The sequence below is a fragment of the Pseudochaenichthys georgianus genome, chromosome 7 (assembly GCF_902827115.2).
Source record: "Pseudochaenichthys georgianus chromosome 7, fPseGeo1.2, whole genome shotgun sequence".
NCBI classification, from domain to species: Eukaryota; Metazoa; Chordata; class Actinopteri; order Perciformes; family Channichthyidae; genus Pseudochaenichthys; species Pseudochaenichthys georgianus.
This window is the reverse complement of record NC_047509.1, coordinates 3,007,622-3,025,463: the sequence shown is the minus strand read 5'-3', so window position 1 is coordinate 3,025,463 and position 17,842 is coordinate 3,007,622. Positions and strand designations below refer to the sequence as shown.

At 40.7% G+C, this 17,842-nt stretch overlaps 1 protein-coding gene across 1 annotated transcript; it reads right to left on the bottom strand.

Moving 5' to 3' along the window:
- Nucleotides 1-220: 220 nt before the first annotated feature.
- hm13 (histocompatibility (minor) 13) lies at nucleotides 221-17,103 on the bottom strand. Its single transcript, XM_034086802.2, is given in 17 exon segments — nucleotides 221-2,874; nucleotides 6,901-6,986; nucleotides 7,556-7,658; nucleotides 7,741-7,861; nucleotides 8,083-8,140; nucleotides 8,991-9,020; nucleotides 9,022-9,119; nucleotides 9,680-9,765; nucleotides 10,164-10,230; nucleotides 10,233-10,249; nucleotides 10,296-10,309; nucleotides 10,403-10,426; nucleotides 10,428-10,470; nucleotides 11,388-11,433; nucleotides 11,436-11,487; nucleotides 14,466-14,501; nucleotides 16,724-17,103. Coding segments are annotated over 17 exon segments (1,167 nt in total). The 5' UTR covers nucleotides 16,940-17,103; the 3' UTR covers nucleotides 221-2,804.
- Between the last annotated feature and the right edge of the window lie 739 nt (nucleotides 17,104-17,842).

Sequence of the window (17,842 nt, the reverse complement as noted above, 5' to 3'; positions counted from 1 at the left end):
TGTGGGGATTTCCCACAGTATTGAGTATGTAAGTCGCTTTGGATAAAAGCGTCTAACAAGTGACATGTAATGTAACCTATAGAGATGTCAGATCACAAGAATGCATTTTAGAATTGTTTTGTTCTGGTATACTCTTTATGTCAAGTCTTGTTACTTTGTGTTACTTAGTCATAATATACCTAGAAAGAGCTGCATCCAAATAAAACACACTGACTCAGAGTGATGCTTCTATACGGTGATCAAAACACCAAAACATTTATTGAAAATGAAATAGATATACAGTCAGGGCCGTAAAATGACTTCCTGCACAAATGCAACCAGAGAGAGAAAGAGAAATAAAAACAGAAAACATTTCAGGTGCATTATATGTAAAATGATGAGGGGCTACTGAACGTCACTGCGCTGAATGTGGGCATCATACCTCCATTTATTTTCCTGTTTTACATCGAAATACAAAAAACCGAGCCTCTTATTCAAAAAGCAACAACATCGATAACATTGAGAATAATGAAGGCGGCTGAACAGTCCAATCAGAGAAGCTTTTCTCAAGCATCCACAAACCCAGAGATCTGCTCTACATGTTCAAGATGTGAGCAACACATGGTGTCCGAGAGGAGACATGTTTTCATTTAGAAAAAAAACCTCTAAATTAAATAAAAGTAATTAAAAAATAACTCATTTAAAAAAAAAGTTAAAATGGAGTTTTGTGATGGTCAATATCTCGAAGAGTCAGAATAATTACATTTCAGTATGCTGACTAGTCTCAAAAGTCTTCCGACAAAATTCAGAACTTTATTGTGAAATTCTGACAAAAAAAACAAAACAAGACAAAACCAAATAAAGAAAATAAATGTTAAGGTGTACAATGCATTTTGGGAAATGTTGTTCGCATTTCTTTTTGAAACACACACCTAATATTTAGGATCTCTCATGATTGGCTGGTTTAATTTGGAACATTATTTTTTTAACTCGTCTTTTGTGAGATGAGAAATCTGACTATAAGCAATAGATTTGGACATTTTTGGCATCTTCAAATTCAGATCACACAGCAGAGACACTTGAACATCTGTATGAAGACAGGTGTGTATGAGAATACATCCGAGGGGAAACATCTGCACACTGTTGACTCTTTTGGTCAATTAATTTCATTACTTTCACATCCTATAAATGGGTTTTAAAGACATTTCAACTGTGTGCTAAGCATTTTTGGTAACTGAACAATCATTTATCGGCTTTCTAAAACAAGGTTGTAACAATGAAGAAGTTGGTATCATTGTAGAAAACATTTGATAATGAATTAAAGGTTTGGACCAACAGTCCGTAACCCCAGATTATTTAGTTTACTTATCAAGACTGAGAATGCTTCTGGGAAAAAACACAAACGCTCCCGTCTCCTCGGCTCATTGGAACAGCCTATTGGACGAGGAGACCACAAGGCCCCGCCTCTCGCAGCCCGTTTGAGGACTGCTAATATTCAGCAGAGGTTCAGACTTCCTCCTCTTCCTCACAGGCCAGAACGTTAAGACTGAAAACAGATGTACAAAATATCTGACTCAACTTTAGTTTAACCAGGCAGGTAAATGCTCACCTGTAGCTGTCGGGTAAACTCTGAAGAAACCGAGTGATTTGTAGCTAAAGTCAGAGTAAGAAATGATGTAAAACAATCCCACACTTCATGTGGAACAGTTACTATATGGATTAAAGAGAAATAATCCAATTCCTTTAATCTTCACATCCTGTAATATTTAAATTCTGAAAACACTGGCTGACTGGAAGAAAAACAAGAAAGGGTAAATCTTAAAGACTACAGCTTGTAATGCTTGTTAAAAGCTACCAGTTGTTAAATTACTGAAGCTTCTAAAAAAATTAAATAAAAACGTACATTTGTGCTGTGTTTCAAAGATGTATGTTCTTACAGTGTTGGTTTAGATCGAAACATGAGATTTGATGACAAAAAAAATGATAATTTCCTGTGATAAAAGTGTAAAAAAGAACACGAGCAACTCACTGTTTACAATCAGAAACAAAATGTTCCCCATCTTAAAATTCTGGCCTTTAACACAAAAAAAACACAATAAAACAAAACAGGAAACACAGATGTGAGAAGGCAGAAGGCAGAATGAGCGGCGACCCGGCGCCAAATTAAACAAGAGAAGAGACTCGGAGACAAAGAACCACCGCGGGATGATCGACAGGGAATCAGGAGTTTGAGAAGTCACACGGTGGAATACACAAGCTCAGGTGCCTTATTCAAAAGAGTGAGAGTCGCGGCTCTTTGTTTGAGGCTTTGAAACAAAAGACAGAAGCACTTGTTTGACCGTGGGATTGTTCCACTTTTGAGGCGGCATTATACGCTCTTTCAAACAGTGGAGGTTTACTGGTTACTTGGTCTGAGCCAACGAGCTGCAAACACACTAGTGGATCAGATCGGGTGACGCTGCGTCTGCTTTCACATGCATATTATTAAACGTACATTAAAACACTCGGTGTGTGTGTTTTTGGGGGGGAAAGCCGCAGAGGATGTGTGTGTTCCCTGTGTGCGTGCAGCTGAGAGACAGACAGAGGAGACATGGCAGGCACAGAGTCTGAGCTGTCGTAACGAAAACAACCTTTAATTACAAACACCACCGTCACTCGCACGACAGCAGCTGTTACCACGGAGACCAGACACGAACAACGCTGGCTACGTGAGAGCCCCCTGTTGAGATCCCTGCCCGGAGACGAACAGGAAGCTGGAGAGGGAGGGGCTTCGTTGAAATGTGGCGGCAGCAGGCTGGATGGTGGTGGGGGGGAAGCGATGGGTGCTATTGGTCCTTCTTCTCTGTTTCGTCGTCTTCTTTAGCCTCCGTGTCCTCGGGAACGGTCTCCTCATAACTGTATAGAAGACAGAGGAACTCAGCTCAGAGTAAAGTCATCCATACAGGGCCTGACCTGTAATAAAATACTAACGCTAAAAAACTAAATCCCGCTAAAGGGCAACACAACAGTGGGGACTGAGTCAACGCAGTTCACTTATGGAGCCGTCAGCATGTTTAGGGCTGCACAATTCATTGAAATAATATTGACACGGTAATATGGACTAGTGCAATATGCAAGTTACAGTAAACGCAATATTTGGTAAGATTAAATATTGTGAAGCTGAAGTCCCAGCCAACAAATGGTATTGTAGGGACTTTACAAAAAGATTACCTGGTTTGGTTTATATGGAAGAGGATTAGGGATACTTTTTTTTTTTTTAGATCCGACCACAAGTAAACAAAATGTTTGAGTTTTGAGAATAAAGTCAGAATAATTTTTTCTCAGAATCCTGAATTAAATAAAAACAATAGTACTTTAAGAATTAAAGGTGGGGTAGGTCATTTTGGAGAAACCAGCTCGAGTGTGCTAGAATTTGAAAATAAACAACTGGAAAAAATCTGCCACTTCCTCACAGAGCCCCTCCTCCAACACACACGAACGCGCACATGACCAATGAGGGCACGAGATAAGTTTGTGCCCAGATGGAAGGCTGACAGGCAGGTAGGCCATCCAGTTACTTTAGCCGGCTCAGATGATTGGTCGTGCTCTTTACAGTACTACGGCTTCCACAGATGACTTTTTTTTATGGATTTATTGTCAAAGCACTTCAGATATTCATTGCTATCGGGATGTTAAGAGCATTCCATGCAATATAACAAAAAGTATATCTCGAGCCGGTTTCTCAAACTTACCTACTCCACCTTTAACTTGCATACCCTAATTCAAACATATAATTGACATGGTTGTACTCTTTAATATTAACTAACTTATTGGTGATACAATACAGTACATCAGCGGAATAAAAAATAAAACAAATGATCTGTAACTGAAAATGTATTATTTTAAACATATTTTTGCATAAATTAAAACTATTTAACAATAACTTCAAAGCTGATATTGAGATAATACTGTCCTTATTGAATAATGGAGTGATCGTCTGCAGTTAAAGAGCGATAGACAGACGGATGGATTGATGGCAGCGCTCGTTATAATCCTGTTTACCTGCCCAGGTGAGACAGGAAGGGGAGAGTAAAAAGAGAAGGGGGCGGGGCCTCTACATGGAGTTGGGCTGTAACCGGCGGTGACGAGGGGAGGAGCATGTCAGCATAGAGACAGCGTCCATGGAGCTAGCCAGGCTGGCGGGGGAGCCGCTGACGGTCGGGAAGGAGGTGAGGCGGGGGGAGGCAGGGAGGACCTCCTCTGAAGACTCAAAGCTAACCAGGGGGGAGGAGAGGAGAGGATGGGAGAGACATGGCGGAGAAAATAAGAATGACAAATATAGGTGGTAAAAAGAGGATAAGAAAAAAAAGGAAAAGAAAGGTGAAAAGGGGGAGAAGAGAAAGAGAGAGAAAGTGGTAAGTGTTTTTTATCTTAGTTAAAGTTAATTACAACTACTATTTGTATCTGAGAAATGATAGGATAAAGTAGAGGACACGAGAAGGGGAAAGGATGAGAGGAGGAAGTGATGAAGCAGAGAAGATGACGAGATAAAAAAGGAAAGCGTAGAAGAAAGGGAACCGAGGAGGACGAGGAGGGACTGGACGAGAATTTGGGAAATTAAATGACGACGCCTAGAGATGAGGGCTGTCACTCAAAGATGGAGACAGACAGCTTTATGATCTACTGTCTGAACTTGGCCAGCTCTGAAACATGGAATGATGCAACGTTTGATAGGTTTATTTTCGGAAGGGAGGGATTTTACAAAAATGTCATTCCGTATTTTGATAGTTTTAGTTATTTAGGCTTTTTTGTTTATTTATTTTTTAATGAGGATTCAAAAAGGTTTCACTCCAACCAGCTCTGACATTTGAACAGTTACGGTACGTCCACACAGCAGCGTTCAAAAAATCTTCCAACGCTTCTGCACATTCACTTTGAATGGGGTGACGTCACTTTGCCTCACTTTTCTCCGAACTGCATTGTGGGAAGCAAAGCGGAGATTTCCAGGCATCTCAGGATTCAAAAGTTGAGCAATGTTCAACTTTTGAATCTTCTGAAGCTTTCGGTGGAAGCCTCAGCCAATCAAATCATATGCCAGTACAAGCTCTAGCCAATCAAACCGCTGCTTGTGTGTCAGGGGCGGGAGATTCATGTGATTGGTTGTTGGTCGAGCTTCAGACACGCCCGTCGGCAAGCTTTTTCCAAAGCCGCTGTGTGGACGTACCGTTATAGATGTAAATGTTTTAGTACTCAAACCAAGAAATGCAAACCCCTACATTTTTTGATATTTCAGGACATGTTTACCATCATCAGATAACATGAACAACGGTACAAACAAAGTTTAGACTAAATACCCAGTTATTCCGCAAACCTGTTATATAGCTAGGGTGACCAGGTGCCAGAAAGCCACAAGTGGGACAGAGAGTATGTTTGTGTGGGACAATGTGGGACATGTAAATGTCGACGCGTGAACTGTCAAGCGGGACATCTGGTCACCCTATAGCAGTGATTCTCAAAGTGGGGGGCGCGCCCCCCCCAGGAGAGCGCACCGGTACCGGAGATCGTTGTTGTTAGCTTCTGGTGCTAGCGAGCTACGCTAACGGATATAAGGAGTTTTTTCAACAACAAAGTGGAGGAGAGTCCTCTCCTGTCAGACTGAGAGGCTCAGTGAGCTAAAGGACTCTCTCAGTGTTATCTCAGTGGGTCTCAAACGTTTTGGTCACCATTAATATAAACAATTATTTCCGAGGCACACGTTTATATGATCATTATAGTTATAAAAAAAATAAGAGAATAAATTAAAAACAGGTATGAAATACTATATGACAGTAAAAAATGAATAAAGTTTAAAAGGGGAGTGATTTGTAAAATATCCATAAAGAAAAAGTAAATCTGTTTACAGTTCTGTGCTGAGAGAGGTATCTAGATCTCTTCATTTTGCTCTCAAAGTGCACCAGATTGATGTATTTAACTTCAATATTTAAAAATCTTCCCGGGGGAGCTTGCCCCCGGACCCCCCTATGTGAGGTCCACACACCACCTATAAAAATAGCACTTGACCCCTTCTTACACCTATATGCCGTGAGCTGATTATCGAGCCTTCATTGTAACAGTCGCGGGTACACTGTGTATATACGTAGGGAGTGTTGCAGTAGAAAATTCCACTGTAGCGACCGGTACATTAATGGGAAGCCCTAAATGTTTGAGCACCCTCTATGAAACGTCAAGCTACCCCACAGCACCCCCAAAAGAAATCTCTGGCGCCACCACTGAGCCTGACTATTTGTGTTGGGGGGCCCCGACTTTTTTTTTTCTCCAAAGGGGGGGCCTGACAGAAAAAGTTTGAGAACCACTGCCCTATAGCACAATGAACTGCTGTGGGGTTTATGTACCAATAGGCGCTTTCACACCAAGTACTTTGCCGTTCATCAGAACTCTTTAGTTCTCATGAACTAAGTACAGATCGCGTTCACACCGGAATAAGTCCCTGGGGAGGATTAGGCAAATGAAGCCGCTGACGTCACTTCTTCTGCTTTGGGTTTACTGGCAGGCCGCAAACAACTTCACGGCGTATACTGCCGCCCAAAGTCCCCGGCCGGAAGTCCCCGGAGTTGGGGACTGGCTTCAGTAGAAGCTGCTGGAATAGGAACCTTTTTCTCCCATGAAAGTCCCTGCTCTCTAGCAGGGACGGAAAAGGGGGTACAAAGGTTCTCATGAACTAAATTCTAGTTCCGGATTCTTTTGGTGTGAACGCACCTTTTCGGAACTATATCGGAACTACTGGGAAAAGTACTGCGGTGTGAACGCGCCTAATGGCTTCAGTCTAATCTCTTTGTATCAGTCTCAGCTCGATTCAAACGTCTCCCAAACTGAATCTGTGAGACTGATCTTCTACAAACATCAAATGACCACCCTGGATGTGTGGTTGCCACGGTAACTCACCTGAACAACTCTGTGAGCTCTCCTTTGACCAGTGCTACGAGGCAGGGGAAGCCGATGCAGGCCGGGACCAGGTACAGCAGAGCGGGCTACACATACACACACACAAAAAATGGGTCAGTCAAATGGGTTTTGTAGCGTTGAATGTTGCTTTATAGTCAAATAGAAACTCACGACTGACACTTCCACTTGGTAAACAAGTCCGTGTAAATAGATTAAACAAAGTTCAATGTCTGAAGAGCAGATACACATGTAGAGTCTACAAATGATTGAGCCGAATAAAAACACCTCATTTGTTTTTGCTTTTTAAGCTGGTTATGAATTTGTATTACACAGCTTTGTGTATTCGGATGGGTCAATTACTTTTTTAATAAGGAATACTTTATTAATTGCAGCTTCTAGTTCCTGAAGCTTTTTTATAGCTTATAGGGAAAATGTCTGTAAGGCAACTTTAATACCAACATTTAAAATCAAATAACCTTGAAAATATTGTTTTCATTTCTTGGATTACACTTTGAAGAGCATGAACATCCCAGCAAGTGCTTCAGATTAAGCTTCAGATGCTTTTCTATGCCGAAAATAATAAAACCATGTGCTTTTTTTTCCTTCTTTTTTTTTTATAAATAGTGGATGACCTCTGACCCCTTCCCTCATATACCTGTGCGTGTTTGAAGGTGTGCATGACGAAGATGGTGAGGCCCAGTCCGAAGATGTAGGCCAGGAAACTGGAGTAGAAATACGTCTTGCTTTGCTTCTTTAGGCTGCAGGAAGAAAGAGAACGTTTTAACACGAGAAGAAGAAGCAGAAGAAGGACGGGAAGAAAATGAGGAGAGTCGGCGTTACCTGACGTCGAAGCGCAGCAGCAGAGCGATGAAGATTCCTGGGATGACGATGTCCCCGAGACCCAGCATGGCAAAGTTACTGGCGTCAAGTCCTCTCTCCAGTAGATCCTGAGGAAACACCACTGGAGGAGAAAGAGAGAGAAATACAACTTTATAAATAAAAGCATTGTCTGAAATGAGCTTCTTGTTGTTGGTGTTGTTGTTGTTGTTGTTGTTGTTGTCTCAGACAGGTTGTGACCACTGTGAGCTCTTAATACCCACAGCAGCGTGAGCAGCACTGAGGCGGTGACTCATGTACTCGGAGATATTCCTGCAGGTATTCAGAACAATCTCACATACTCACATTTGATTGGTGCTTCGAAGGACTTGGCAACTGTTACCATGACGTTGGTCCCAAACACCTGGGGACAAAGAAAGAAATACAGACTTTTTTTTTATCCCAGTGGGAGATGAAACTAAAGTACTTTCTGTGTGTTTCCTTTTAATGTGTTTAGATGCAAGTCGAGCAATAATGAATGGAAAACATGGTGGGAGGAGCTAAGACAAGAAGCCTCTACTTGCTGTCAGCCAATCAGAGCACTTAGTTTTTAAAGAGTTCGAGTAAGGTTTTTATGACTGTAAATGTAAGAGGCCCAAAATAAAAATCTGAGCTGAAAAGGATCACTCATTTTGTGACTACACTTAAAGTGGACCCATCATGCTATATTTGAATCACATATTGTAGGGCCATACCGATATAAACGTCTGAAGTTTTTTTTTCAAAACACCAAACAGATCATGCATTTTAGCCATGCCTCATTTCGCTCTATTCCAGCCCTGTTTTTGCAAGGGCTGATTCTGTGGCAAATGAGCTGCAGCTGGCACGAGCGTCATGTTACCATGCTGTTACCATGCTGTTACCATGCCACGCAACCTCTCATTCCCCTGATAGGTGGAGAGTTGGCCATATAGGCGGAGCACCTCGTCACTGACGTCAGACTATTTTCAAATCTGGATCAGTCTGTATCAGATCCGTTGCTGCCCCGTTTTTAGAGATTTTGGGTATGGAGGAAAAGAGAGAGGGCTGTGTTTTCTGACACTTGGTGCCCTGACACACCGGGGACACATATTCATCATCGTCAACAGACGTACAAAAGTGCATTTTGCGTGATAGGTCCCCTTTAAATGCTGTTATTTAGAGATGCTGAACCTTATAGTGTTTTTTATTCAATTTAAATTGTGAGTGAATGTGTGTGAGGAAGGTAATCTCACCCAGAAGACGTCGTACACGAAGAGCCCCCCCCAGCAGGATGCAGCCGGTGCTGACGTTGTTCAGGTGGAGCAGCTCCACTCCGTTCAGAGCGAACGCCAGGCCAAACAGGTTGTTGGCTATCCAGTGCTGCGAACACACACAGGTTAGATGTGTCTGAGCTGTGATGATAAACCATTATCTTTCTTGATGATCTAACGCCAGGAAAGTGGATCGTATCACTCCAGTTTTTGAGGATTTCGTTTGTATAAAAAAAAATCCAAGAAAACAGCAACCCATCTTTTAAAGTCGAGGATAAAGTCTTTACCTCTGCTTTTCACTATGATCTAAGGCTTTTGTTTTTATAAAACACTTTGAATTGCCTTGTGTTGAAGTGTGCGATATAAATACACGTGCCCTGCCTACTAGCATAGCAACAGGGATTAACTGCATTAAAAAAAAAAAAGTTAAATGCACTTTACAGTGCTTTACAAGGGATAGACAAAAATTGGATTGTTGAAACTAGTAAAATATTACAATAAAGTCACAACGATTGTTTGAACACGATACAATGACATGGACAATAAGAGGATGATGGTAGTAAAACAGTGCTGCCACATTGTGCAGCTCGTCAGGAGTCAGGAGTGTCACCAACAATAACAGCTGCTGCTTTTTCATCTTTGATTTCCATATGAACTCTTTAAAGGTTACCTTTTTGGCAGGTACCAGACTCCCACCACGCTGCTGATGATCAGGCACAGCAGGTTCTTGGTGTCAAACTCATAGTTGACTATTTCTGTGGAGAGACGGAGAGATAAGAGGAGCTTTGGTCAGACTTGAATCCAAAAAAAGAGACGGGTTGAAAATATTTCCTATTATTATGAAATAAACACTACTTTTACTAAGCTACCAATATCCCTGTTTAAATGCAAGAGTTTCCGATTGGTAGCCGACTCGTAATATCAGCATATCCTTCACGTCAACTGAAAAAATCCTCAATCAACAGCAAAACATTGGTATCGTACATCGGTGCTTCCTGTCTCTGCTTTTGTCGGTTGGGTGAACCAGTTATCTAATCACAGTGGAATCAAAGTAATTAAACAAATCATAGATTCCTGATCATCAGTATAAGATGAAAATGATAAATGAGTGCTCCATTAATATCCTTAAACACTTTATTCAGCAGGTCTCACCTTCTTTGGGCCTCTTCGGAGCCCTGAGTGAAGAGCAGCTGGAACTGTTTGTTCGGGAAAGAAGCTGGAAGATCCTGGACATCAGAGGGCTGACACACACAGGAAGAAATCATAAATCCTCCAAACGTTTCAAACGACTTTCTGTGCTTCTATTTGTCATTAATCACAACATCTAGTATGCGTGTGTGTTAGTGTATGTGTATGTGTATGTGTGTGTGTGGCTTTACCTCATGATGTGAGACAAGAGCCAGCACGCCCAGGCCAAAAGAAGTAGATGGACAGCAGCATGTTGATGTACTCTTGAGAAAAACACCTGCGCCAGAACACATTCAACTGAGTGTGGAGACATTGAATTGGATTTGCATGCCTTTTATCTGCCAACCGTTCTGTTATTAATCGTATGCATGTACAGAGCTGCTGTTTTTTATTTTCTTAGGCTGGCTCTTGTTTTTTACAGGTTTCCTTTTTTTCATGAAACGCACGACTGAGGAATTGTGGAAATATTTCACTCCCAAACATCAGCTTTATTTCAGATTAGAGTAGCTGGTGGGATATTGTCATTTATTGTTTGTGCAACTGTGTTTGATTTGATGTTTGAGCCGACAAATGGTAGCAGTAAAGACTGGAGAATTGTTTACTGTAAATAAACATTGGTTCGGTGGATGAACTGCATAAATCAATCATCGATTCAAAGGATGTCAGCCAATCAGAGCATTGCTTCTTAGTCATTCATAATTGAAATTATTTTATAAATAAAATGTACATGGCATGTAAATGTAAATGTAAGGTTTTTTTTTACATTTGTAATGAATGTGTTAATTAACACCTAGGCACTGGAAACTAATTTTACAAATAGTATAATAAAATGTATTGTAATTCATTCATAAATAAGCCATGTGTTAATGCAGAATATACAAGGTTTAAACTCAATAAATAGAAAATAAAGAAATCCTGGTCAGCATTTAGACGTTATGAATTAGGCTTCAAACTAGTTGTCAGCCCTACTATACTAACATAATTACTACTATACTAGAGTATGCACTAGCATACTGAAGTGTATACAACTTCTAGTCTATGCTAACATTTAATCAGCCAGACACTTCTCTCCAAATGTTTCTTTCAGGTTGCATCACTGCTGTCTTTTGTAGGAATTTGAGATATTTCATGCATTTATCTGAACCTCCAAAACGTGAAACCCCTGCAGGTGGGCTGAGGAAACCCCGTGTTACCTTAAAGAACAGGTAGAGCCCGAACAGAGTGCAGCTGGCGATGATGGAAACCTTGCGGCGTCTCGACTGGTGATCGTTTCAGGCATGTCTGATGCATTCTGGGAGGAGAGAGAGAAACAGATAAATAAAGAGAAGAGGGGAAGCAATGAGGGGTGTTGTAGCATTCAGTGTAATGCAAGGGACAACTAGTTACATCAAAACAATGCAAACAACATTTAAGTTAGTTAAACCAAGAAACACACATTTAAATGTTAAAGCAACTAAAACAAAAACTTAAATACTCTTAAAGTAGTTATTATACATGATTAGGGCATCATTTCCACCAGCAGGTAAAGCTTCATGTATCAAGTAAACAAGTTTAATTTGTTTACCATGTGTAATGTTTTATGTAAAACTAAAAGTATTAAGACTTTATTGAGTGTAATTCTCGCGGTTAGGACCATCATTTCTCTTAATAACACCATTATCACCAAGTTAAATGAAAACAAATCTGGTCCCACAGAATCCCATTGATCTTGAAAGGGTCAAACAACTAAGGTTGAAGGAGCAGGATACAAACATGCAGCCTCTTTTCCAATGGACCCACAACACGTTCTCTATACAAACTAGAGGACCGGGAAATAAAAAGCATCCTTCTGTTTCCACAACCAGCTGCTCACATGTACAACCTCGAGCACCAAACTAAACACTATACTGTAGGGGGGAACCGAAAGTACACTTTATACATTCATAGCTTTATTTGTGTACTTTAAAAAATAGTGTCCTCCTAAGTCTTATGTCCTCATTCCGGCTAAAAATACAAATGCATTCCTTAAAACAAAATTCTCAATTTAAAAAAGAGAATCATCAGATTCAGTTCAGGTGTATATCAGTATGTAGTGTCTCTACTTTAAAGAGTCCTCTCCTGCTGATGTTCAGGTGTATATCAGTATGTAGTGTCTCTACTTTAAAGAGTCCTCTCCTGCTGATGTTCAGGTGTATATCAGTATGTAGTGTCTCTACTTTAAAGAGTCCTCTCCTGCTGATGTCCAGGTGTATATCAGTATGTAGTGTCTCTACTTTAAAGAGTCCTCTCCTGCTGATGTTCAGGTGTATATCAGTATGTAGTGTCTCTACTTTAAAGAGTCCTCTCCTGCTGATGTTCAGGTGTATATCAGTATGTAGTGTCTCTACTTTAAAGAGTCCTCTCCTGCTGATGTTCAGGTGTATATCAGTATGTAGTGTCTCTACTTTAAAGAGTCCTCTCCTGCTGATGTTCAGGTGTATATCAGTGTGTAGTGTCTCTACTTTAACGAGTCCTCTCCTGCTGATGTTCAGGTGTATATCAGTATGTAGTGTCTCTACGTTAAAGAGTCCTCTCCTGCTGATGTTCAGGTGTATATCAGTATGTAGTGTCTCTACTTTAAAGAGTCCTCTCCTGCTGATGTTCAGGTGTATATCAGTATGTAGTGTCTCTACTTTAAAGAGTCCTCTCCTGCTGATGTTCAGGTGTATATCAGTATGTAGTGTCTCTACTTTAAAGAGTCCTCTCCTGCTGATGTTCAGGTGTATATCAGTATGTAGTGTCTCTACTTTAAAGAGTCTTCTCCTGCTGATGTTCAGGTGTATATCAGTGTGTAGTGTCTCTACTTTAAAGAGTCCTCTCCTGCTGATGTTCAGGTGTATATCAGTATGTAGTGTCTCTACGTTAAAGAGTCCTCTCCTGCTGATGTTCAGGTGTATATCAGTATGTAGTGTCTCTACTTTAAAGAGTCCTCTCCTGCTGATGTTCAGGTGTATATCAGTATGTAGTGTCTCTACTTTAAAGAGTCCTCTCCTGCTGATGTTCAGGTGTATATCAGTATGTAGTGTCTCTACATGTCTCCATGCTTTAATGTTCAAAAAGCTCTTTATTGTTATCATACTGTCTGTGCTGCAGCACCTCTTTTCACCCTCTGTCTGAAACCAGAGCCCAGTCTGCTCTGATTGGTTAGCTGGCCAGCTCTGTTCTGATTGGTCAGGAGTGTAGGAAAGAAACTCCCTCTGGAGGGAACACAGGAATTCTATCCTTTGCAGACCATTACCTTGCACAAAAACCTATATAACAAACTACAGGAAATGGAAAACCCCAAAAAGCACAAAAGGGCCTCTTTAAATATGTTTTTGTTCTTAGGTAAGACACTTGCTGATGATGTCGCTGTACACATTACATTTAAAAAGGATTACGTAAATTCAACTGAAGCTCAGGTGAAACTCTCCCATGTAATCCTCCTGCTACACTCATACTGCTGTTAGCAAAGACACAAACGATAGAGAGTCTGACAGAAGTCCCTGAGAGAGAAGCTTGAGAGTCACCTCCATCTACTCCCCGAGAGAGAAAGTGGGACAGAGGAGAGGAAAGGAAGGAAGGTAAGAAGGAAGATTCGCAAGGCAAAATGATGGGAAGGAGAAGAGGCCAGAAGGAGAAAATACATCTTTGTCGCTGCATTAAAAAGGGCTCCATGTCGATGATCCCTTCGCTCAAATCACTGGTGAATTCTGCATGTGGTTTATGGATCGCTGCAGGGACGAAGTATTTGTGTAGGCCGTACCGTAAGGTTAGCATAGCACTTGTTCTCTCGACAAAAATTGAGATGTGGTGTCATTATGCAGAGATTATCCATTTAAGTTACATAAACGTTTCTTTGCAACAGAGCTTATTTTCTGTAATAATACAAAAAATCAAATGGTGTCGCCTTGAGTTAAGTGGAGCAGTCATGTGACCATGCTGTAGTTTCTAGGGACGTGTAAGAATCATAAACGTTTGTTTGCCACAGATCTTATTTTTTAACAATATTCCAAAATCCCATTGCTAGCCCTTGTGATGCTAGCTTCCGGGTTGTCATCACTGCACCACTCCATTGCGAAAATAACAGATTGGAGTCACATAAACGTAGAAAAAAACCCTGATTGTGATGTGTTACTGTCTGCCATTTGAATGTAGCAAGGCACTGAGGGGACTCCTCATTATCACTCACTGTTCAACAGCTCCAGTGTTATTAACTGATGTGTTAGTGCCGTGTGTGTATTTGGTGCCCTCAGCGGCTCTTATACTCACTCTGAACCCAGAATCGTACTCATTTTCTCCGAGCTCCTACAGACACACAGACAGAATGGATGGACAGACAGATGTGCACGGACAGACAGGAAAAAGAGACAGGGATCAGATCGGCAACAAAGAGGAGAACTGAAAGCAAGACCCTCAGAATTCAAATCAACAGGAAGCAAAACTATCATTGTTGAAATCGGTGAGGAAAACAGTTTGAATTCATTAGAGAGGTTTGCCAGGGAATAGACACGGGGAGAATGAAGAGAGGAGAAGAAGAAAGGAGTGCAGGAGCCGGATTCACGCCCAGCTACACATCTCAAAACATTCTCTTGCAATATTTTATCCGTTTTATTTGTCCTATATATATAAAAATACAACAAAAAAATATAAAATATAATATATATATATATATATATATATATATATGTTGCACTGTTGGAGGAGCCTGTGGCCAATATTTGTAATTGCCATATCTACACTGTAGCTAATGTGCAAATGACAATAAAGCCTTGAATCTTGAAACCACATCTGGGATAATACCATATACAATATGGGTTTTAATGGTTTCTGCTTTTTCTGCTTTTTCTTAAAAGGTGACTCTACATGCCACTGCTCAGTGTAAGCCTATCATATTAAATCAATGACAACAGGCCTGTATTACATCATGACTGATCCATCAGACGCACAGAACATGCCAGTCATCTCACAGTGAAACCACCAGCAGCAAAGACGATGTGGGAGTTCTTTAACCTAAAGCTAACTACACTAGCTACACTGCGCATGTTCTTGTACACACACACACACACACACACACACACACACGTGTAATTGCTACATTCTAGCTCAGCTACATTCTAGCATGTCTTATTTCACACACATTTATCAATATTTAATTAATTGCAGTGGTCTAAAGTTACCATGAACATTTACACAAGTACACTACTTAAGTACAATGTTGAGATTCTAGTACTTTACGTGTGTATATCTACATGTTTTTACTACTTTGTACTTCTACTCCACTACAATTCAGAGGTAAATTGTGTAATTGTAATCGATACATTTATTTCATATCTTTTTTAGGTAGGCTACTTTGCAGATTGGAATTATATGATGCAAAATATAATCAACATTTAAAAGTGGGGTAGGTAATTTTGGAGAAACCAGCTCGAGTGCGCTAGAATTGAAAATACACAGCCGGAAAAAATCTGCCACTTCCTCACAGAGCCCGCCTCCTCCAAACCACCACGAACGCGCACATGACCAATGAGGGCACGAGATAAATGTGTCACAGATGGAAGGCTGACAGGCAGGTAGGCCATCCAGTTACTTTAGCCGGGCCGGCTCAGATGATTGATGATCTGTTAGATTGGTCCATTTCAGAATAATATATATGATGTGTATATGATATTTTATAATTATTTATTATTAAAGTGTTCTCAAAGCTGGTAAAGGTGCAGGTAGTTGTAATGACTTTGTATACTGCAGGGTAGCTTGTGAATTTACTCCAGGTGGAACTTATGTCTGATTTAAGACTTGAGGGGAGTAAAAGTACAACATTTACCTCTTGAATTGTAGTGGGGTAGAAGACGATTCAAAGTAGCACAAAATTCAAATATTCAAGTAAAAGTACAGTATCTCAAATGTGTACTTAAGTACAGTTAAACACAAGTATAACACAAGGCCCCGAACAGAATAACAAATAAGCAACAGGTTTAAATATCAACCGTTGAAATATTAACAGCTGTGACGATAGTTCTACCTTAATTCCTTTATAAGAATTAAGTGTTTTGGGCCTTGTGGTGTTAATTTTACTTTATTTTAAAACAGTATTCCTCGAACTAAACACTGATAGAAGCCGAGGCTACAGCTTAATAAAGCCTCAAAATAGTAATTAATTTGAATACAAAAATAGCAGAATTAAGGTAGAACTAACGTCACAGCTGTTAGCATTTTAACGGTTATTATTTCTACCTGTTGATTATTTGTGTTGTGTTTCAGGCCTTGTGGTGCTGATTCTACTTTACAGCTGTGACGTTAGTTCTACCTTATTTCTGCTATTTTGTCATATAAATTAATCCCCGTTTTCAGGCTTTATTTAGCTCTAACCTCGGCTTTTATCAACGTTCAGTTAAAGGAATACAATTTGAAATAAGCCGTTAGCCAGCCGTTAGCTTTTCACCAGCCAACCGGTTGAGGCCAACAGCTGACCGAAGAGACACCGGGTTAACACATCGAGATCCTCCATCGCTGCTGCCGGAATAAGTTACCTTTGATTTGGAGCAAGTGACAGACCGCAGGGCTCCGAAGTAGATGGGCAGCAGAGCCATGAACACCAGGCTGCCGTACGCCAGCGCGGTGCCCTCCGGACTCGCCACGAATTTAGCCGTCGCGTTGAGAGCCTGCTCGGTTCCGTTGGAGTCCGTGTTGTTCAGGGCCTCCAGGACGGCAGCGACGGCCTCCGGGATCTGCTCCGTCTCAGACATGGTTCAGAAGCGGGCTGTGTGCTGTAGCTGAGACACGGGCTGGAAGAGGTGGAAGAACCGCTGGGTGTTTCTCATTCATCCACAATAGTGATGCTGCGGTAAGGTAAGGCCACGTTTCCTAAAACATTGAGCAAAGAGGAGGCGGACCGTGAGAAGAGGTCTCACTCTGCGGGGTTTCCGTTAACATCACCGACACATTTTGATAAATGTATTTTCTTCTTCTTCTTTTTTGAGTTATACGGCGGTTTGCATCAAGGTTAATGGTGTATTGACACCAAATATATGTTGTTGTATGCAGAGGTGGAAGAAGTACTCATAACTTGTCAAAGGTGGGAAGTACTCAAGCACTGTAAGTCTTACACTTTTGAGTGTATCTAAATTGAGTATTTCAATTTGTTTTACTTCTACTCCACTACGATTCAGAGGTAAATTGTGTACTTATACTCCACTACATTGATTTTGTACCTTTAGTTACTTTGCACATTTGGATTAAGGATGTGAAATATAATCAACACTTAATAAGACTTTAGTTAGTTCTCTAAGAAGCCTTAAAAATGAAAGCAGTTTATTACGTAAACATTTATTTTCAGTTCAATAAAGAAAATAAAGACATTTGATTTCTTAAAAAAACATGTTACAGTTTACAGTTGCACTTTGCTACACCTCTCTGTAAACACAGCATGAGGAGAATAGGTTGCCATTGTTTGCTAAAATTGATACCTTGGACCAAGGTACTCAAGGAAAGGTTTCCTGCTGAGAAGACTGGAAATGCCTATTTGCACATGAACAAGTTATTTATTGTGGGAAACATTGTAAATAGCCACCTTATTTTAAAACCCACATGAAGAGATATCTTCAAACTACGCATCTCCCATTTCCCCTCATCCCAGTCCAGGACTCTAG